The 23,306-nt window shown below is 31.9% G+C and overlaps 2 protein-coding genes and 1 long non-coding RNA gene across 22 annotated transcripts in view; 1 reads left to right on the plus strand and 2 right to left on the minus strand.

Annotated features, from left to right (window-relative positions):
• Positions 1–234: 234 nt before the first annotated feature.
• On the minus strand, positions 235–1,048 carry LOC116416694. Its single transcript, XR_004227040.2, has 2 exons — positions 758–1,048; positions 235–540 (listed from the first exon to the last, which is right to left on the minus strand). It is a non-coding gene; the product is annotated as an uncharacterized LOC116416694 (long non-coding RNA).
• Positions 455–12,329, plus strand: LOC100678765 (mucin-17). Of its 8 annotated transcripts, none has more exons than XM_031925866.2 (7): positions 455–653; positions 2,254–2,479; positions 2,553–2,629; positions 2,743–4,296; positions 5,309–6,001; positions 6,079–9,929; positions 10,048–12,329. In XM_031925866.2, exons 2-7 carry the CDS (start codon positions 2,304–2,306, stop codon positions 12,016–12,018), a joined length of 8,322 nt encoding a protein of 2,773 aa, XP_031781726.1. In that variant the 5' UTR covers positions 455–653; positions 2,254–2,303; the 3' UTR covers positions 12,019–12,329. The 8 variants fall into 8 exon arrangements, with proteins under 8 accessions (XP_031781726.1, XP_032457675.1, XP_031781727.1 ...); XM_032601784.1 differs by lacking the exon at positions 455–653 and adding an exon at positions 1,095–1,433; XM_031925867.2 differs by lacking the exon at positions 455–653 and adding an exon at positions 1,101–1,417.
• A 1,737-nt stretch (positions 12,330–14,066) lies between these two features.
• Positions 14,067–23,306, minus strand: part of LOC100119508 (phosphatidylinositol 3-kinase catalytic subunit type 3) — a 141,650-nt gene continuing 132,410 nt past the window's right edge. For 7 of the 13 annotated variants that reach the window (XM_032601790.1, XM_031925876.2, XM_032601789.1 and 4 more), the window contains 10 exons: positions 22,619–22,813; positions 20,142–20,571; positions 18,200–18,295; positions 16,861–17,409; positions 16,309–16,784; positions 16,030–16,218; positions 15,791–15,966; positions 15,429–15,530; positions 14,867–14,941; positions 14,067–14,761 (listed from right to left, as the gene is read on the minus strand). In XM_032601790.1, the coding sequence (XP_032457681.1) occupies positions 14,361–14,761; positions 14,867–14,941; positions 15,429–15,530; positions 15,791–15,966; positions 16,030–16,218; positions 16,309–16,784; positions 16,861–17,409; positions 18,200–18,295; positions 20,142–20,571; positions 22,619–22,813 (2,689 nt within the window). In that variant the 3' untranslated portion in view covers positions 14,067–14,360. Of the gene's footprint in view, positions 14,762–14,866; positions 14,942–15,377; positions 15,396–15,428; positions 15,547–15,790; positions 15,967–16,029; positions 16,219–16,308; positions 16,785–16,860; positions 17,410–18,199; positions 18,296–20,141; positions 20,572–22,618; positions 22,814–23,306 lie in introns of all 13 variants that reach the window. The other 6 variants (XM_032601792.1, XM_031925880.2, XM_031925878.2 and 3 more) reach the window with 5 other exon arrangements.

Genomic DNA, 23,306 nt, shown 5'->3' on the forward strand with positions numbered 1-23,306 from the left:
AAAAAAAGGTCTACCACTGTCTCAAAAAAGGAAAGGAGAATAAAAAATAACGCACATTTCCAAATGAAAATTTTATTATTATAATTAGTTAAATAGCATAGGCAATGATTGTATGATTATGTTCTTCATTGTATAAGTAAGCGATTAATAGCTTCAAACTGAAATTCTGAGATTCTTCCTTTTTTGAGACAGTGGTAGACCTTTTTTAATCAGAAACTAATTTATTATAATATATTCTCTTACAAAATTTTATAATTTTATTTGAAAAAAGAATTTTACAATTTATTACCATACAATTCAAATTTAAACATTTTTATAGGTTAAATTTTGAGCAGGTGTGTTCCTTCGTTTCAACTGCAGTCTGTTACAGTGGATTGACAGTACTGCCCAAAGCGTTATGTTCTACGTAAACCCTAACGTATACGCTCAATTGTGGACGCAGCCACAACGAAATACGGCGGCTGGTCTGCCTTCTATACGTTAGTTGTCTCATGCCTATTGCGCACTATACTGGCGGCCAAAGTTCTTCGTAGTTTGTATCTATAATTATGAAGGGGCAAAGAGCAAAGTAATATGGTTGCAAAGGAAAAAGGCCTGAATGATAGGTCATGAATAGAGCGAACGGTTATAAGTTGTTACAAAACTAAGAATAGGTGAGTAGGATTAAGTGCTTATTAGCTCAACTTGTCTACATTCAGACGTATGCCGAGACATCCTTATCCTCATCTTTATCATTTCGTTTGAGCTTATAACTTACTGCTTGCATTCGACTTGCGATACATAGCGAAAGTAAACTAGCATTTCTTTTGTTTCTTCTTTACGTGATTGTGCTAGCTGCGTGCGGGCTCAGTAGCTGATAAGTGTAACTGATGTGTCTATTACAATCCCGTCTTGAACACACACACATACTCTCACACATACACACTACACTACTACTATATACAGTTCAAGTAAAGTTTATTGAGTAAATGGCTTAGAGTCCATAATATAAATTTTATTCCAATGGTAGTTTGCGTTTGTGTACAGAACGCTTGTATAAGTTGATATACATATATCTACTGTGCTTCCATATCTATTTATCATTTTATGCAGTTAGCTTTAGTCCGCCGAGCAACTTGTTACAAGTCACAAGTGCTGCCATTATGGCCTGTGTGGCCGATCTGTCAATTGGCCATATCCAAGTCGCTTAGGCTGGTCGTCGGTCATTGGTGTCTGGTGACGGCAGCGGCAGCAACAACGGCAAAGTATTATATTTATATAGAAAAGAGCAAGAACATGCTGTGCGTTGCGCAGGTTGTGCTTCGGTTTATTGCGATGTAGCATCAGACACGGTCTCGTCAGGAAACCTGAAAGTCAGATTGTCGGAAAGGGGTCAGCGGAGTCACTTGGTCGCAATTCGCCCGAATTTGTTGTATAGGTGCATAGGAATATAAGTAATAAGATATAAGCGCTAATATATAGAAGCACACTGGTTAGTTATTCGATACAGGCATACAGGTAGAGCTGGCCATGTATGATGTATATGTATATACATGACTTACACACCACGCGCGCGCGCTCACACACACACACACACACACACACATACATATATATATATATATATATATATATGTATATATGTATATACGCGCACGCGCGCCCTCACACATACGAGATACACCCACAATTATTATAGAGATGCAGACATGCAGTGAGTAGCTTTGTATAGACACGTAAGTATGTGCAATAAGGTAAAGAAATTCGAGGGAGTAGGGAGAGAGGAGCTTATAGTATTGAGACTTCAATAGGATAGGAGCAACGTCGACATGTCGACGAGACGATAACGCGTAGCGCGTACTTATACTTATTGTGCCTTGTGTGCGTTTATTTTTCCTTCTTTTCTTCTTAGCTAAGTCGTCACACGCAAAATGATATTTTTTCATTGCTTACCTAGCTGTTAAATTTCTACTGGTCCTAGGCTCTGTTATTGAACCACTTTATACCCACAGTATGCATATACATGAATAAAGTTAAGGCTTCTAGCAAGTCCCATTCCTCCATAAGTATTTATTTTGCTTGATTTGACGAGGATTCAGCGCCAACGGATTTTAATCCGATATCAAACTGCACATACAATTTAATTAACTGGCTTGACTATTAAGTCGGCTGTTCTGCATGTCTTTTTCCCCAAACGTCAGCTTAACACCTTTTTCTAACAATTTTTTATTTTCTCCACATATCGCACCTCATATCGATTTTCATAATTTGCAGGTTAAGCCAACAAAAGCTGCAGTGTAATAATCCTTATATACCTAGTCAACATGTGTGAGCAAACTGAGATTCATTATTTGGATGGTGATGTTGTCTGGGTAAAGTTGGGATCATCGTGGTGGCCAGGCCAAGTTGTTGGTTTTGAAAAACTACCGGAGGATGTTCAATTGGACTTCAAGAATAAACCACTCATAGCAGCTGTTAAATTTTTTCAGGAAGAGTATTTGTAAGTAATCACAAAATCATCATTAATAATCTATATTAAGCATCAATTGATTTTTTTATTTCACATTTTTTAGTCAATTTGTCAAAAATTATCAGCAGATTTATAAGTATAATTGTACCCAGAAAGATGATTTTATAAAGAAAGGTTTAGGTAAGCAAAAATTAATCATTCTTTTAATTTTGATTAACAAAGTATAATTGTTTTTGAATGATATATTTTCGATTCTGTATTTATAATTAACAATTCAATATATTTTTATTCAGATAAGTTTAGAGCTAAAAGCAAAGATGGCTCAAATTATATGGACAAATTTCCCCAAGATGTTAAAACAGCTGAAATGTTGACTGATGGGAATCCAAATATTTTATCAAGTGAAAAATTCAACCCAGAGCAAAAACCCGATATATCTGGTTTATTCGGGGATAAGAAAATTTCAAAAAGAAAACGCACTCGTGATGATTCAATGAAACAAATTCACAATGATATCAGGACGAAGGTCACTCATCCTAGATTTTTGCAAGAAAATGACCATGAAATTCGTATAAGACAACAACCTAAACATAACCCATCAGCACCTTCTACCAGTTCTTCAGGGAATATATTCCCCTGTCAGATATGTGGATTCTCCGCTACTCGTGTGAACGTAATAATTTGTCATTTAAAAAGTCATAGGTTAAATAACGAAACTGCAGCCACAAACAAACCAAAAGTAAAAACCAATGTACATTCAAAGTCGAGGCAAATAATTTCAGATTTTTCAAAAAGAAAATATGTTAAAAAAACAGTGCCTAGTAAGAGTAAAAGTGAAACTAAGGTTGAATCTCTCAAAAGAAAGCATTTTAAACAAATTGAAAAACCAAGTAAAAAGAAGAAGTCGGATCCTGAACTACGAGAAAAGTTACTTGCTGATTGGAATGTAGAATCGGATGAAGACGAATCATCAGATCTCAGGAAATCAGTTGACATGAATTCTATGGACCTACTGATCAAAGATCAGTCAAGTATAGAGAGTGTAGAAAAAACAAATACTTTTAAAGACGATTCTAGTAAAGATAATAGTGACAACAGTGATCTTTTACATGAATCAAACAAATTACTGCAAGAAACAGATGGTTATGCAAAGCTTTCTACACTTAAAGATGTCTCTAAAAGTCCTGCAAAAGTGATAAGTGATGAAAATGATATGAAAAAACTTGACACAGCATTATCACCTAAAAGAAATAGTGATAGTTTTCAAGTTCTAAAGTTTCCTGTTGGAAAATTTCCAGCAGAAAATGATGACAAAAATTCTCGATTATCCTGCTTTGATTTCGATGAAGATGACGTTCCTGAACCAAGTATATCGTCTGTGAGGAAGATGACTCGTGGACTAGGTAATAAAAATATGTCTATTAAAAAAGAAATTATAAAAGAGTTCGAGATGAGCCAAGCTTTAAAAAATGATGCAGAACAAGATATGAAAAATGATGAAAATAATAAATTAAATGTAACAAAAGAAACAAAAGAAAGCTGCACAGCTGATTTAGATGAAGAAATGCTGTGTATTAAAGATAGCGAAAATAAGGAAACTGAAGAAAATAATGAAGACAAAATAAAAGTAGATGAAAAATTTAATAATTGTATAGAAATTTGTGAAACTCAAGTAGAGATTGTAGAAATTTTTGAAGACCATAAAGAAGATGAAAATAAATATGTCCAAGCAGAGGAAAACAGTGAAAAAGTTGATAATAAACCAGATTTTCAATGTGAGGATATTGATGCAGCTAATGAACAAAGCAATACTGAAGGTGAAATAACTCTTAGAAGTAAAATGAGAGGTAAGAAGAAAAAAAGTAAAATTAAATAATATTTTCTTGTTTATAGATGTACTGAAAATCTTATTGTAGAATTACCCATAAAACTTAGAAAAATGAAATAAAAATCTTAGTAAAGAAAGTACCTGCATTAAATTAGTAATTATTTGCATTAGAGGAGTAATTTTATTACCCATGGCGCAGTGTTTTCTGTACAAAACAGTAATAGTAAATATACTATCCCTAGAATAGTATCTTTTTGAATTTTGTGTTGTAATTCTGCAATAGGCTTTTAACAGTGTGTGTGAGCACGCGCGCGCGTGTGAGTGTGTGTGTATAAATTAAAATTATTTGTATTAAAATACCAAATTTATTTTGGTTTTCACAATTTTGACAAATGATAAATTTTTGGATAAACATAGTTGATCGATTATTTTTTACCATTTTATTCTTGAATTGTGCATTTATGCAATTTTCGCTTGTATGCTTTTATTGTCAATTATAATAATAAATTTTGGAAACGTTAATTCAACAATTAAATTCATGGATTCAAGAGTTAAATATATCATTAATACTTTAAATTGTTTGTTTTTGGTATCTGTTATAAAAGTCTAATTATTAAGTATCAGTTATCCTAAGGGGCGGTCAGAGGTAAAAACACTGTTTTTTATTGATTATAAAATTTTTTAAATAAACCTTTTAGTTAAAAACCAACTTGGTACCGGCACGGTGTTAAACGAATCATTCTACCAAAAGCAAAAGTCAATTGGACTTTTTTTTTTAACTTTGGAATTACAAAATGCAAAAAGAGGGGGGGGGGGCGGGCCTCCGACCGCCTCTTAAGCTATATTTAACCAATCTAGGTAGAATAAAATAATTCAACCAATATTTGAATAAATACAAAATTTTATACACTTCCCTTAAATATACAATCATAAATGTTCTTATTATTTTGACATTAGCAATCTTAATGCATCTGATATCTTCAGTAAATTTCTTGTGCACTATACTTATTTATTAACTTATAATGTTGCAGAGTCTGAAACTTGTTCAACAAAAGATCATGAAATGATATCTGATATTTCAACAGCTGACATAAGAAAGAAATCTATTTCTCCAGATGATTTTATTTTTGAAAACAGAGATGATGCCAGTATTGAAAAAACCTCAAATATCAAATCTGTTTCACAAGACTTGTCACAAAATAGTTTAAGCAACCGTCAAAATGAAAATAATTTAAACTTCTGTACTCAAAAAAGACGTGAGCGCCCGAAAAAAAATTTTACAAGTTCTGAAGAAGTTGCATTTGATAATGAATATTCAAAAATAGAAAAAATGGATGTAGATGAATTTGATCAAAAAACATCTGAATCAGATTCAGATCATTCTTCTAGTGGTAGAATTCGAAAATCAAGTACAAAATATCAATCGTCACTTTATTTACAAAGTTTTGAACATAGATCATTTCAAACTGATAGTTTGTCAAAAAGTGACGATAAACCAGAAAAAATAAACACAAAAATAAAAAGGACAGGAGACTCTAAAAATAACTCTGATGGGTCAGTAGATGATAGCATTGAAGGCTTGAACTCACCTTCAAACTCTAGTAATGACAAAACTATGATTGAATCTGAAAGTTTAGAAAGTATAAAGAAACATCATTCAGAAATTAAAGAATTTGCAACTGGTGCGGAAAGTATTTTGGAAACAAAAGTTGCTTTAAAATCAAGTAAAAATAATATAGTACTAAATAACCAAAATTTATGTAATGTTAATGAAAATGATAAATTAAATTTTTTTTTATAGGTAACTACAATCACTTAAAGGAGCAGTCAAAAATCATAGAAGATAATAAAATTGAAGAACAGTTAAATAATGATGTTGAATTGCTACCACCAAAAAAGTCGCAAATCAAAAAATTTGAACTTTCTTTAATTGATTCAAGTGACAATAGTTTCAGTATACATTCATTTGATTCAGTAAATAAATCAAATCCAAACTCAGAAAATTTAAGAAAAAATTATGGTGAAACTTTAAGTGAAACTCCACTTTCTGAAACACTTTCTGAAAAAATTGAAAGTTCAGAAAATGTATCTAAAAGTGCCCAGGCAGATAAATGCTCATCTGCAGTAATTACAAACGTTAAGGATTTGACATTAAAAACTGAAGAAATAGAGCATCCAGTAAAAGCAATTAAAAATGATGAACTTAGCTTATCAGAAATAAGTACATTTGATTCAAGTAGCATAACTGATGAAATTAAATTAGATACAGATTCTAAAACGGTAATGCAAGAACCCGTTGTTACCAATTATCCTACAATACTCCCAGATAACTTTGGTAGTATTAAAGTTGTTGTAGCAGATAATGAAGGAATGGAAGTAAATTCTAATCAAGATTTTCCATTAAAAAATGATAAAAGCGCTATCCAGTTTTCAAATGATCTATTGAATATTGAAAAAAGTAGTTCCCTGATAGCACCTGAAAGTTTATCAGCTAAAAAAACTATGGAACCACTTAACTCAACAGCATCACCTGTACCCATGTCAGAAATTAATGTTGCTGTACCAGTGAAAAAACGAGAAAAACCAAGAATCATTCAAAATGTCGCCCTAAAAGAACCTATGATACTAAAGACAAAATTAACGGAAAAACACACTGCGAAGTTTAGAAAACATAAATTAGAAGGTAATAGCATGAAGTTAAGTGACTTGAAAAGTTCTTCTAATACAAAAGTGATGAAAATGGAGGCAGTGATATCAAATAATAAAAGTAAATCATCTTTGAGTAGTAGTCAGAGCCTTGTAACAAAAAAAATTTCAAAGACATTCAAAGCAGAAGATCGTTTATCAGCAGATGATACAAGTAATGAAACAATAACTGATGTACCACAAACACTTCTTAAAGTACCATCCAGTGAAAAATTTATACAACAAAGTTCACAGAGTTTGGTCGATATGGAACTAGATATTGATTCCATGCCTTTTGTTTTAAGTGAAGATGTCTTGACACCGGAAAGTATTGAGCAAATGCCTGTTGTAATATCATCTGTTTTGTCAACGACTCCAATCACAAGCTCATTATCAACAACAATAATGACACCAACAAAGCAAATAGTCGGTGCTAATCAGTCATTTCAATCACCTGTGGAATTAAATGACATTAATTTAAAAAAGAAGAGCGGTACACCTGCAATTTTAAAAAGTAAAAACAAAGCCAAACCAACGATTACTAGCATTAAAAATGTCGAACCACCTCTTACTTCAGCAACATATAAAGGAGGTTACAAGGTAAATTCACAAGCTTTAAAAAAAACAACATTAGATAACCAAAAAACCCCAGGAAAATATGTGATTGTTCAAACATCAGGCCATCAGCAAACATATAGCATGCATCAGAAAACAGTGACTCCTACAAGTAAGGGTTCTGGGAATGCTCAAATTGTTCAACAAGGAAGTAAGGTTGTAATTCTTACATCTCCTTCATCTGGTCAAAGTGGTCAAAAAGTTCTTCCTTTAAACTCTATTTCAAAAGCATTAACAAATAGAAAGATACAGAGAATCGTTCCAAGTAAGCAAGGTCAGCAAATGCACACTTCAGCTAATCCACAAAGTTTAGGTGGTTTAAAAACTGTATTGACATCTAAAAGTGGAGAATTTAGTAATTCTTCAACTAGTACAAAATTAACTGGACAGAAAATTGTAAGTCAACAACAATTATTAGCATCAAAAAGTGTTTTGACCCAAATACCTGGAACAATAACAAAGTCAACAGCACTCAGTAATGTGCCCCAGGGTATAATTACAAAAGAAGGTATATTTACACCTATAAGTGCTTCGACTATTGGAGGAAAAACCTTTATTTCATCAAAAACACTTGTTGCTAAAGGTTTCCCACAAAGCACTAGTACATCTAAGCATATTTTAAATCCAATATCTCAAACATTTTCTGGAAAGACAATTCTAAATTCGCAAGGAATTGTTTCCAAAGGAACTGTTCTAACGCCGATAACTGGGTCACAAGTCAAAGCTCTTGCTGCTAAAAATATAAAAGGAAGTAAGTCTCAGTGTTCAACTCTTCAACGTAAAGTACAGTTAATTGAAACTCAAAAAAATTCCAAAGTTCCAATTTCTTTAACGCAAACACATAGTTCTAATAGATTAGTATCACAAAATTCAGATATAAAAACTGGGACATCTACACAAAAAGGCATTAAGCAAACTATTCATAAACAAGCAACAGCTGCTGCAATACTACCATCATCTGGAGTGCAGCAGAAATGTAAAGTGGTATCTTTAAATCCTGAACAAAAAGTTGGCAGTCCGAAAACCATCAGTCGAATGATAAAACTACCAGCTAAAGTAGTTAAAGATAAAGTTGTAGAAAACGTACAGCATAAGCAACCTGTTGATAAAGAAATTTTGCTTCTGAATTCAAAGATAGAGCAAGAAAAGCATGTTGGATGTATCCCAGTAATGAAATCTGCAAAAATAGTACCAAAAACTTTACAAAAGAAAATTTCTAGTGCTTCTACTGCAACAACATCCTTGTCATCGAATTCAAATGCCTCACTATCAATAACTATTCCATCTTTGGATCCATTTAACCATGAAAAAGAACCAAAAAAAGAAATAACTGAGCAAACAACAGTGCCCAGTACTCAAACTGTTACAGTTAGTGAAAATGAAAAGATTAATGTTTCAAAAATGCCTTCACAAGCTCAAATAATGGCAATGCCAACAGAGAATAGCGATGGTACTCAGTCTATTGTTTTGTTTACTGTTGATGAACAAGGCCAAGGACATATTATTCCATTGGACAATAATGCATTAGTATCCCTAGATGGTTCATCAACAATTGATGGAAGTAGAACTATTTATATTGATTCGAGTTCATTGGGAGAATCAGGAAATATGGATAATATTGTTTTACAAATTGATAACAGCTCATTATCTAATTTTCAACCAACAACTTTGCCAGTGCAAACACCAGCTGTAGTAACAGAAACGGTGCCATCTTCTGATATTTCACAGTCAACAAATCAAGATATCTTAGCAGCTGCTTTGGCTAATACAGATTTTCAAAGTGACGGTGGCATAGTTGAAACTATAGGAACAACTACGATGACTAGTTTTACTCAAACAAGCTTAATAAATCAAACAATATTGCAGTCGACAATAATACCACCTATAGAACCTATATCTTCACCTTCAGTACTTGAAACTTCCTTAACATTAAACCAACCCATAATGACGCCCTTAGAAGTTCCAAGTAGCTTATCTTCGCAGGCAGAACTAATACCAGTTTCTTCTACAACTGTGATTCCCTCAAGTTTAAAAGTACCATTATCAATAGCTGACAACGCTGGGTCAATTAAAAAAAATTTAAACACTTCTGAAGAAAGAAAGAAAGATTCACAAACAGAATCTAAATTAGTATCTAATGAATCTTATTCTACTTCTATACCTGGCAATGATTTGGGTAATAAACGAATGCAAATCACACCATCTATGCCACTAATTGACGATAATTTTAATGCCAATAATGGATTTGATTCTACAAATGCTTCTGTTGTCACAGAAGATAACTTAAGGAGCTTTGTTACTAAAACTTCTGAGGAACTCATACAAGATCTCACAGGCAATGATTCATTACAGGTATGAAAATCATATTTGTTTTTATTTTTAATCTTTTAGAATGTTCTAATTCAATTAAAATATGTACGTTTTTTTTTTAAATCATCAATATCTACATTGTGCTATGTGTTCATTGCAGGAAAACAATGAGACTACTTTAAATGAATCTACTTGTTCTTCCATCCAAAAAGAAAGTTTAAAGATACCGCGAATGATTCCTAATGATACACAAGATGATAGTGTTTCATCTCAACACAATATTGCTCTGACTATTGAGACGTCTGAAGAAACTGTGTTAACTGGAAGCATACAATGCTCAAATGAAATCGATATGGAAATTCTGAATAAAGAAAGTAATTTAAGTGCAGAAATTTGCACAGCTTCAATAGAATTGCCTAAAGAAATACAATCTTCACATGAAATTCAGGAATTTGGTGTTATTGATCATAATGAAGAAAAAGCATTAGCCGTTACTGAATCTACAGTAGTATACGAAGAAGAAACTTTAACATCAAATGAAGATTTATCTTGCGAGTTTCAGTCAATAATTCCATTGACAGAGAAATGTGGTTTAAAAATGGTTGTTACAGAAGGCCAGAAATCTGTTGAAGTAAAAGAAGAAAGGACAAGTTCTTGTCAGATTTCCGATTCTTTACAAAAAAGTGATTCGAATTGTATTTCTACTAAAGAGTGCAAAATGATTTTTGAAGATGATAAAATTGAGGCAAGTCAAGGGGCTCCCTCTCAGTCGTATGAGCAACTTGTATCTGATCCAGTTGACGTTCCAGAAGTTCCTAGTCAGTCTGTAAAATCTGAAAATAGTCGAGAAGCTACAGAATCACTTACATACGAAGCTATGGAAGTAGATAACAATACTCTAATAGAAGATCCTCCAACTCAATCTTACAAGGATTCAAAATCAAATGAAGCATCGCAGTCTTATGAGATTCTACATGAAATAAACACAAATGCTCCAACGCAGTCGTTTAATGAAATGATTGAAATTAATAAAGAAAGAGAATCAATGAATCAGTCCACAGATGATCGAAATTTTCCAACCCAAAGTTATGAGGTTGAAAAACTGGAAAATTGTACAGAAAATTTGGAAACTGACACAGAAGAAATAAGTCAAGAAGGTAATATACCATCACAATCAAACGATATCGTTGTTGATGGGATTGGCACATCCTCAATGTCGACAAACAACTCTGGACTTAATGAGGATGAAACTGCAAGCTCTTCTTACGTGCCTGAAACGCCAGAAAATCAAGAACGAGATCAGGATCAAGAGAGTGCAATTAGTACATCTTCCTATGAAATTCCTCCTTGTGAAGAGTTAAACATTGCATCATCAAGTGTAATACCAGACACATCTGTACAGTCAGAGCACTCTAGCATTCATAATAATGGGGTTCCAGAAATTCCAACCTCCTCATATAATTTGAATCCAGATTCAAGCTCTGCACATGTTGATGCAGTACCTACATCCAGTTATGAAGATCAAATCATAATCGAGCAAAATGTATCGACTTCTCACGAAGTGCCAATATCTATCGCAAACATAGAAGAAACAGGTTCTCAAAGTTACGTTACAGGCAGCTCAAACGAAAGAAATGAGCCAACAAGTTACTACAGGCATAATCAGGAAGTAACAGAGAGCTACTATCAAAGCATATGCAAACAATCACACTCTCAAATAGAGTCCAATTCAGAGGAAGAAGCAACGCCTAGTTACTACGAGAGTAATCCTGTGGATGTGACATCAGAAGCTTCCGGTAGCTACTTCAATCAGGAAGAAGCAACTCCAAGTTACAGTCATGAAATTTCACCGAGTTACTATGATCCACAAGCAGAAAGTGAAGCCAGTCAAAGTTATTATTCATCAGCGCACGATCTAAATGCATCCAGTCAATCGGTTGCTCTTCAAAACGTCGAGGCAACACAAAGTTTTTATAGCGAGAACTCAGACGAGCAGCAATTTAGGCAACAGGGCGAAGCTACTCCGACATATACCGAGCGTTATTCTGTTGACTATGCTCCAGTAAGTTCGCCACTCGACAGGCATGACCTTGTAGAAAGTTCCGTGCCTGCAAGGTCTATGGATAGGTAATGCAGTGCAGAAAAGACTAATTCTATCTTAAAATGAAAAAAAAAACAAAGATAATAAGAAAATAATTTTGGACAATTACAGCTACAATATTAATTTTAACGTGTACATATAATGTTAAGCTCTTTAAATAGTTAGCCTAACACTAAGTCTAGATTATTATAATTTAAAACTATGTTTAACATCTACATACAATAAACATTCATGTGCATGGCAGTCTACATACCACATATACCAGATGCACACATGAAAACAAACACACACGCGACACTCGCGTCAATATATATATATATATATATATATATATATATATATATATATATATATATATATATAAAAGGAAAATCTAACTCGGATGAAATCCGTTTGTGAATCATTATGTATAAGCATTGTAGATTATGAAATAGTGCGGTTTCATTGTAGTAACATAACTGGTTTTTGTTCCATTTTTCGTCTTATTTTAGGGTTTTCTTTGAATTGAACATCCATGAACACGATGAGGTTTTAAGACTGGGTACACATAAATTTATGCTTTGAACTTTAACTTACATTATTTTAATGTAGGTTTTTGTTCCTTTTCATTTACTCCAGTTTTTTTTCTGATTGAAAAAGTTTGTTGATTGTAAATTAGTTCCAAGTAGTAGTAAAAGAATATTTAAGGAATCTCTATAATATTCTACATGAGTGCAACGAAATTATGCATAAATGATGATGTTTGTTGTTGAATGATTGACATTGATTAGGTATTGTAGAAATCAATATTTTTACACTGTTCCGCAACTTTTGGGATTTCAGAGCTACTCTATGATACAACTTTATGATACAAGGTTATAAACAAAATACACTTGTATGTTGTTTGTAGGGTGAAGGAAATCAAGACGAAGCACAATGACGTTCATACATTATAATATAAGTTGAATTATTCTAATTCTTCTGATACATAAATATAGAGCAAGAAGAAAACATTGTAGGTTGCAAATAAATACATTTTTTATGCAACTTAGTTAAACTATTCTTTATGCTGCTCAAAGTAATTCAAAGTACATTGGGGATTCTTTTTTAAGATATACATATCCAATGAGTGGATTAAAAAATGGCTCTCATTATAATGTTAGTTTTTACTGTGTAGAAAAACAGCATATCTATGCAAATAAACAAAAATTATTTCATTAATAACTTTGTGTTATCCATGGTGTTTATATAATAAGTGCAAAAGAGAAAGAGAGAGAGAGAGAGAAAGTGAGAGAGTGAGGGAAGAGAAAGAGGAGTATTGAGTATGTTAAAGAAAATTTTGACTCAGTTATGATATATATTATAATAATAAATGGATAAGTATATAATATACACTATTAGAAGCTTTTTAAAAGCATATAACATTTTTAACCATTTTTCTTATTGTATAATATAATTTTAAAAACTATTTTGTTGGCTTTTACATAATGATTTACAGCATATCTATATTTTTCAGTTTTTAAATCCCAATGTTTATCATTATTACATATTCTTATTTTGGAGACGAGTCTTTGTATTGACGTTTTAATCAAGTAATAAGTGTAGTATGTTTATGTAGTGCATAAAGATGAGTAACGTACATTTATTACTATTCATATAACGCATGAATATTATACAAAAATTAACTGTACACAGTTTTTGACTCAATAATTTGAAAAATAAAGCTTTCATATAGAGGATAGCAACATTCAAGTTATTTACTACATGCTTTCTGATTATCCAATGCATACATTACTTAATTTCTTAGTATAATTAATTAATTCATTGACTAATACATGTAAACAATGTTTAAGGTTAACTGTTTTTTATTTTATTTCTACTGCTAATAAAGAATGTTTAAAATACATATATATCACAACACACGCACACACACACACATAAAATCAAAAACTTTATTTGCAGTTCTGTAATTTTTGTATCTAAAATATTAAATAGACAGTATGTATACTTTATATGTATGTACATACACATGTTACATGTATATGTTGTTATAGGTGTGTATTTACATGTGTATATGACATAAACAATTAAAAAGGTTGTTTAATAATTCATCCAAATTTATTTTAAAATTTTATATAGATAACAATTTATGTATATTGTAGTACATGCACTTAATTATAAGTAGTTACATATGACGCAGATAAGATGACTTGACCAAAAGTTGAAAACTAATTGTTATAAGTTAACAAATAATTTTGAATTGCTATTTCTATGTACAAAGAAGTATAAAAATTTTATTCGGTTTATATACATATTCAAGTTATAATTATTTTGAATCATTACACACAAGTGCTATGTTGGTATATACATTTTTTTAAATTGGCTGTTGTTTTTCATTTTCTCCAATATTGTGCAAACTTATGAAATTGCTCCACTAGTGCTGCCATAACTGCTGTGACTGATAAATCTAAGAGATTTTGCACATAGTGTACAGCTTCTTCATCACTTAAATCCAAGCGTAATTTATCTTGTACTTTTTTAACAGCTTTATCAGGTTCTAATGCGATGTCAGGGACACTAGCATCTACCATTAATGAAAATAAATTGAGTATTAAGTTTGCATGTCGACGCAAATGGAGGAAAGCTGTGTAACATTGTTTTCGAAATTCATGATAATGATCAGATCCAACACCGCCCATTGCTTCAACCATTTCTTTGCTAAGCTTCATCGGTGGAGGCAAAGGTTTAGGATCTCTTCCTAAGATGTAACCAAAATCGATATGAAATAGTTTTCCTAGAATTAATAGTTTTCATTATTTTGTAATTTGCTAAAATTTTGTAAATCAAAGGGAAGCTTATGAAAGTATCTAATTTGTTTTTTTATGTATGTTATTTTTACCTGATGTTGTAAGAAGAAGGTTATCCAAATGTCTATCTCCAACTCCCAAAACGTATGTTATAATACAATAGCCAGCTGTAACAAATATTTTAATTTTACTAGAGCTTGAACAGCACCCTGACTGAAAAGACGTTTTGACTTCCTGACTTGGACGCATGCACACTACACAAGCCAATCACAAAACGTCTATCTTGGCTTCACAACAACCGGTCATGACTTTTATATATAATATATATATATATATATATATATATATATATATATATATATATATGGGCTATTCCACACATCAACCCATAGGGAAATTTTCCAAATCCCAGCTAAAATTGGTATAAGTACTAGTCCAGTGAACGCTCAGGAGAGCACAAAAAATTTTCAGACCTCGAAGTACTCCCAGTTCCAAGTTATGGCCGTATCAAAAATTGGTATTTCCTAAAGTTTTGCTTTTTCTGACAACTAAAATGGCTTATAACTCAAAATGGAAGCATTTTAAGTGAAATCACATGAATACCTTTTTTTTGCAAATTTCCTGTAGAATATGAATAAACAAAATTATTTTAACCTATAAAGCTTGTTTCATTGGCGAAGGCAATTTCGGGTTTCGAATGGCGAAAGTGTTGTTTATATGACAAGAGCTTCAAGCACGTTTGGTAACGGGATAGACCTTGCAGTAGAAGTTACTTGATTTTAAACAAAATAATTACTGTATGTTATTCATGGACTATAGGGTTATGTGCACAAGTTCTTTTCAGTATGTACATGTTCAGTACATAGGATTCTATGAGCATACTGAAAAGAACTTGTTTTCATAACCCTATAGTCCATGAATATAGCAATATAAATTATTTTGTGTGTGTGTGTGTATGTGTACAGACACACACACATATTGATACTTTAAGATGTATAATAATTTAAAATATCTACCACAGCTTCGAATATAAGTATCCATAACTTCGGGTACAACACCATATGGTCCATTTTCTGAAGGATGGTGTTTGCGGAAAAAATTTAATATCGAGCCTTCATTAGCTAATACTTCTGCAACTGTGATGGATTCAATAAACTGTAAAAACCCATGTCTTGTGCTTGTAGCAAGTACTCTAAAAAATTGATTGTTAACTTTTTCTGCATGCATGTGTGATTTTATACTTGAATTTAATTACCTATAAGGAGTTAATTTTAAATCTAAGTTTTCACGTCTCAACAATTTATCCATTAATGCTATAGTTTGTAAAATCAGTTGATCTTGTCTCAAATCATCACCATGTTTGAAAATAGCAATATATTCAGTATTATTACTGGTCAGAAAGGTTAATTTAGATGGCATCAAAGCTGATTTAAAAAGGCTAGCTCTAAAATAGAATTTTAATAATATAATTAAATGTAGAATATACAAGTTATTGAACTCCAAATATGGAAACGAAAGCTATATATAAACTCACTTTTCAGGAATAATTCCTTTAATAGAAATATCTGGGTCTAATGGAAATGGTATAGGTTCAAAATTAGAAAAGTTAATTTTGAAGATGGCATCAGCATCAGCTAATAAAGCTCGCAATCTTTCTGTTTTTCTTTTACGATTTCCACTTTCCCGTGCAACAGCTTTTACAAGTGACACTAGTTGTTCAATAAATATCTTTTGTTTAGTTAAAAAGGCTCTTCTCTTTTGCCAAACATTATTACCACATGAGAGAGCATTCGAGAACATCTTCATTACTGTATTGTACATCTCTCTAATACGTTTATCTTGTTTTGCTGTTATCACTGCATCAGGTTGATCTTCACATTCAATTGAAAGATACCAATATAAATAATTAGCTAAAGTTGAATTTTGACAAGCTCTAGTTATAAGGAAACTTGCTAAATCAGTTTGAGCAAATTGATTTGTCATAAAGTGGTCATTTTCAGATTCAGTAGACTATAGAAAGAATGGAAAACGTATTCATGCATTATAATTGATATGAAATTAAATAAATAATATGAATGAATCTTACAGTGGTTATAGATGTAGATGTAGTAAGTTCGTTAGTTGTATCTGTCCTTTCACTTTTATCAAATAATTCTTTACTTTTAATGAACATTTCACTCGCTGCTTTAATACTATCAAAATCTTCATACTTTAATGCCTGCACTAATTGTAGCAGATATAGCATTAGATCATCATCTAATGCATGATTTAAACGTCCTATTGCATATCTTCTAATAGCAGGATGTGTAAAAGCTGGGCCAAGTAATTCTAAAGCATCTTCGGGATCTGGTGGTGCCCACAAAGTAAGCATTTCTAAAGCCTGACGTTCTTCTCCAGCTACTTTCCAATTGACACATTTTACAAATTTTGTAAGAGCTTTTTTTTGTGTGGACAAATAAAAGCGGAATTTCCAAATTAAATCTTGTTCTTCCGTTGAAAGAGCGGTGGTAGGTGGATATGATAATATAGTATTTAAAGCATCTCGTACAGTAGAGGTTGGTTTAAGTTCTCTTGTGTTACCCCCACTTCGTAAACTTCTTGCTAATTTATGATGTTTGACTTCTACTAAATTTTCCTACAAAAGAAACAGTAGATGATAAAGTGTCATGGACTTTTTAAAATATAGATATAATTATATAACTTACAAATTTCTTCTTTTTTTATGCAAACCACAAAACGTTAAAGAACTAAATAATTATTTTTTATAAAACACAAACGATTTTCACCTTTTTTTGTACATATTAATCGGGACTAAAGTGACTCTTTTTGGCCCGCTTTTTAAAAAAGCGTTAATTTTGATATATTTGCCTTATTTATTATTTATGAAAAAATTGAAAAATTATGCTTTTTAATATTGTTCCAATAAGAGCGTGATTACCGTGTCAAAAAATAGTCACGTCAGTCCGATTAACACGTACGAAAAAAACACGAAAATACGTCCGCGCATAACAATTAATATAATGTGCACCAAGGGCTAAGACAAACTTATCTTCCTATACGGAAAAATTCTACACATGAATTAATTTTACTCAAAACTCTACACAAGCATACGAGTTATTGTTATACCATTGTTACTAGTCTTCGGCTCACAAAAGCGCTCGCCTCGACTCGTGCTGCGAACTCCACACTCGGTCTAAAAATGCCCACTTTACTCCCTTGGTACACAATATACTATTATTTTACACGCGACCGAAAACCCCACTTTTTGCCCCTAATAAGCAAGGCGAAAGTGGCATATTTTTCCCAAAAATTTTCAAAAATATTATTTTGAAAAAGTTTATATACTATTTTCATGCACGTATTAAAAAAGGCAATTTTTAAAGGTTAATAATACAAAGTATTTAATGCATAAAAATAAATCATACTTGCAAAATTTCATAATCTGGAAGAGTAACAACATCTGGTTGAGATCGGTGCTGAACCACTTCATCTCCATCTTTTTCATAATACACAATAAAATACTTGAAAAAAAATATATATATGTATCATTACAACATTCAAATTGACCAAACTTTCAATATTGCAATAGTATAACAGAAAAGTGAAACAAATATTTGTTTGTAATACATGCACGATTTCCGCGTTTTTTAGACCAAAAAAGCGTCCCTAAATAAAGTGGCCTTTTTTGATCGGCTTGAAAAGAGCTGGCAAAATATTGTGTACCAAGGGCGTAAAGTAGGCTTTTTTAGTAGGCCTACCTAGCCCTTGGTGCACACCATATTATTTGTAACACAAGTATGGATTTTTGCGTTTCTTTGGCATATTGAGTGGGACTGATACAACTTTGTCCACACGCACACACACACGCGCGCGCGCACACACACACACACACACACATTTATAAATATTATCCGAAAAATTTTAGCGGGCGTTTTTCATTTTTTTTTTGAGGCGCAAAAAGTGGCCATTTCGGTCGGGCGTGCAATAATAGTACATTACAATACGTGTGACTGAAATGGTTCTTTTTTACACCGCGCAGTTAGCACCCAAGCGTAGCGAGGGCGCTAAGCGCCGTGTAAAACTGAACCATTTAAGTCAAGAGTATAAAATTTTAAGTATAAGTCACACGTATCGTAATGTACTATTATAGCACAGTGTGGCTAACATTCGCGTTTAAGTCACGCCTACCTGTGACTAATGTAGTTCTTTTTTGCACCGTGTTTATCACACTCGCTACGCTCGTGCACTAACCTCACGGTGCAAATAAGGACTACTTCAGTCACGAATAGGCGAGACTTGCGGATTTTAGCAGTCTGTGCTATAAAATTTTATACGATACTCATGACTCAAATGGGTCAGTTTTACACGGCGCATAGCGGCTAGCGCCCTTGCTACGCTCGGGTACTAACTGCGCTGTGTAAAAAAGAACCATTTAAATCACACGTATCGTAATGAACTATTTGCGCCCGCTGGTCAGAAAACGACTAATTTTGTTTCTAATTTTAGGTCAAAAAAACGCGAAAATCGTGCATGTGCTAAAAAAAACTTTTTTGCCCGCTTTTTGAAAAATTCGTAAAAATGATTAAAACATGTACTGACACATATATGTGCGAATCCAGAAAAAACCGGACACTGAGGGAACGAAATTGAAATTTGAGGACACACCTCCCAGACCAACCTTTTTTTGTTCTTTAGGCCACCCAGAACCCGAAAAACCTTGGGTTCCCGTGATTACGAAATACTTATCGCCAATCACCAATTTCTCGATTTTTTACGAAAATTAGCGATTTTTCCCATTTTTAAAATCCTTATAACTTTTAATCCCAGCTGTCAATTTCAACCATCTAGGGCTCAAATTAAATCTTATTACTTCTACTTTTGTTTTAAAATTTTAGATCAACATTTTAGTTATTTAATCAGTTCTGGGTGGCCTAAAGAACCCAAAAAAGCTGGTCTGGGAGGTGTGCCCTCAAATTTCATTTTCGTTCACTCAGACCCCCAAAAGTGTCCGGTTTTTTCTGGATTTGCACACACACACACACATATATCATACCTAGAACTAAATACTTTGACGTACCGTGTCAAAAAAGTCACTTTAGTTCCGCTTATAGGCACAAAAAAACGCGGAAATCAACACATGCGTTACAAAAACTATGGTGTGCACCATGGGCTAAGCAGGCTTTTTGACCTCGTGTGGATATGGCAGTACTCGTCTGCGGCTCGTAAACGCCCTCGCCTTCGGCTCGTACTGCAATTTTCACACTCGGTCTAAAAAAGCCTACTTTATGCTCTTGGTACACAATATACTATATTCTATATGAATGATACAATAAATAACTATATTAATTGGTAATTATTTTTGCTTACTGGAAAACCATCTATTATTATTTCTGGGAATTCCAGCATAAGATATAAATAATCAGATGCTCTTTTTTCCTGTTCATTGATAAGTTCAATTTCACGAAAAGTTAGCCTATCAAGCCAGTCCACTTTATTTATTTGTCCATTACGATGTTTCTTCGCCAGCTTAGCTAATCGTTGCATTTGTTCTTTTCCATGATCTCTAGCTTTTCCTGGAGTTGATGATGGAGTATTGCCATCGGCTTCTACTCCTGGCCACACTTTTAAATCAAGCATCCCTTGTCGAAAGACACCGTGTTTTCCAAATAATGAAATCGTAGTTCCACCAATTGGTATTTGTCTGTTTGGACCAGCACAATCATATAATGTAATACATAATTGAGCTGATCTAGGTAAGTCAGCATAAGAAATTGGTAATGTTATCCATTGATTCCAACTAAAATTAAATTAAATTTTTGGAGAAGTTAGAATTATTTAAAATATTATTATAAATTACTTATTTTTCTTAAAATAATTAATGAATTCTAAAAATAGAAGGTGATTCTGCCATAACTTGCACATTTTAAGAGGCTACTTCTCAGATACTTTCGAAGAACAATTGTACAAGCAGTTTTATGTATGTCTGGCTTAACTAACTACATCTATCAATCGTTGAAGCCAAATATGTAGGCTCATATTTAAAATCACTTACTATAATGAACTTCAAATTTCAATTCCATAAAATCCCTCCATCACGAATTTCAATCTCAAACATTGAAGTACAAAAAAATACAATGGATTTATGATGCACCCATGCCCAATTTTGTGATAAATAAAAAGTTACTTCTATACTTATTCTAGTAAGGTAAATACCCAATACTTGGGCAAAATAAAAATTTAGATCTATACTTGGGCACTCAAACATTTGTAATTGCAATAAAATGAAAAACATTATATCAAAAAATAAAATGGATTTGTAAACATCATTACTCATAATGAACTTATGATTTTGAAACATTTTAACAAAAATCAACTCTCAAGGATAATTTGAAAGACTGCACTCAAGTCACATAAGAGCAAATTTTTCCAGTTTTGTCCAACTTTACCGAAAACGCGATTTCCATAAAGCATAGGGCTAAGACCGCGTCCAAGTACTGGTCCAATTGCGTCAAATGGTGTCCAACTATACCATATTTTTAAGCCATTCTTCAAAATTTAATTTTATTATAAAAACTGATTGTTTGAGGTTCAGTTTTTACCTTATTAAGTGCTATAGTGTATCATATAATGCCACCTACCCTAGTGGAAATAAAAAATGTAATAAAGTGTAATAAAATATAAGAAAATGTAAAAAATCGTACCATTTCGTACGTTTTTGTTGGATTTCAGACCTTTTTTACGTTTTATTACAGTTTGCTACATTTTATTACATTTTGTTACGTTTTATTACAATTTATTACCAATCCATTGATCCAGAATTTCATGGGGGTCTCTTCTTTGAAACGACAAATATAATAACAATACGTAAAAAAGTATAACAAAATGTAAAAAATTGTCTGTAAGCCTATTATATAAGAAAAAGGCGACTTTTTTATTTTATATTTTCTTACTTCTGCTTACATACTTTTACTTTTTCTTACGATTTCTTATGCATTGTTACATTTTATTATAAAATTAATAATTAAAAAAATATATTGACTATATTAGGCGGTAAAATAACATATGTAATAAAATGTAATAAAATGTAAAAAAAAGTTAACAAATCTGAAAATGTAAGAAAGTGTACAAAAACGTATGAGAAAAAAGGTCCGAAATCCAACAAAAAGATACAGTTTCTTACATTTTCTTACATTTTTTTACGTTTTATTACAATTTATTACAATTTATTACATTTTTTTTCCACTAGGGTATAGGTAGAATTTTAAACTATATGTTACTATATTTATAAAATTCAACTATAGAATGGTTCTAAAATTCAAAATTGTGCAAATGTGATTTGATTTTTTGTTATAAGTTAAAAAATAACACTACTCTATAAAGCCAATTATGTAAGACTAGAAACTACTAAATTAGCACTTAAGTTTTTTTTTAAGTAAAACATTATTTTATAGTAAGTATGTATTCAAATTAATATTCTTGGATTACTGCCAAGGGATAGAGTCTTATAGAGGAAACCCTCCTCTATAAAATATTCGATATTCAAATTTGTATGAAGAGAATTTTTCACATTAATCATCTAAGGCTATGCAAGCTAATAATCACCTAAATGTCAAATCTAAACTTGCCAAAATATAGTCAGTTTTGTAATACTAAATATTAAGTTAGACATTGATTAGATAGGTAACTTATTATACAATTATTTTATTCTGGTATAGCTTTAGGTACTTGTCTCAAATATTATTACAGTTAAAAAGCAGTCCTGGAAGTTAAGAATAGTTTATTTTACTGTCGTATATTTTGAAGACTTTGTGCAAGTTATGGCAGAATCATCCATATATACTTACTTCCATCTAGATGTGAAATGTTTATATGAAGTATAAACTGGTAATGCTAAAGTTCTTCCATTAGCAAATACTTGAAGTGATGCCGCTAGATCTCCTCTTCCACAATTAGATCCAAATAATCCAGAGTATTTTAGTAAAGGATCCGTCAATAATTTATCATATTCAGGTCTATGTCTTTTACCTTCCAATGTTCCTCTGTAAAGCTTCATTTTGTTAAGATTTTATACACAAAATTAATTGAGTCCAAATAGCAGGTGACAAAATTATCTAATTTGCTTATAACAAATAATGAAAATAAAATTATGATAAATCATGACATGAACTCTATTCAATCAGATATTGACATATAAACTTCGAACTTTGTAAAATGGTAGATAATTAGATTGTTGAAAGCCACTATGTTGCGATTTATCCTAATTTTGTTTTAATTATTTATTACAAGCAAATTAGTTACTTTTGTTGTTTGCTATATTGTGGACCAAAATCTGGATTTAAATTGACTTTTGGACACTTATAAGGAAGTTCTACATAATCATTGCTAATCAAAACCAGAATCTTTTTTTCTTGTTTATTTACAAATGACAAGTTTACAACTTATATATATATATATATATATATATATATATATATATATATATATATATATATATATATATATATATATATATATATATTCTAAAACCAAAAT

Source organism: Nasonia vitripennis, assembly GCF_009193385.2.
Source record: "Nasonia vitripennis strain AsymCx chromosome 3 unlocalized genomic scaffold, Nvit_psr_1.1 chr3_random0005, whole genome shotgun sequence".
In the NCBI taxonomy this organism is placed as follows: domain Eukaryota; kingdom Metazoa; phylum Arthropoda; class Insecta; order Hymenoptera; family Pteromalidae; genus Nasonia; species Nasonia vitripennis.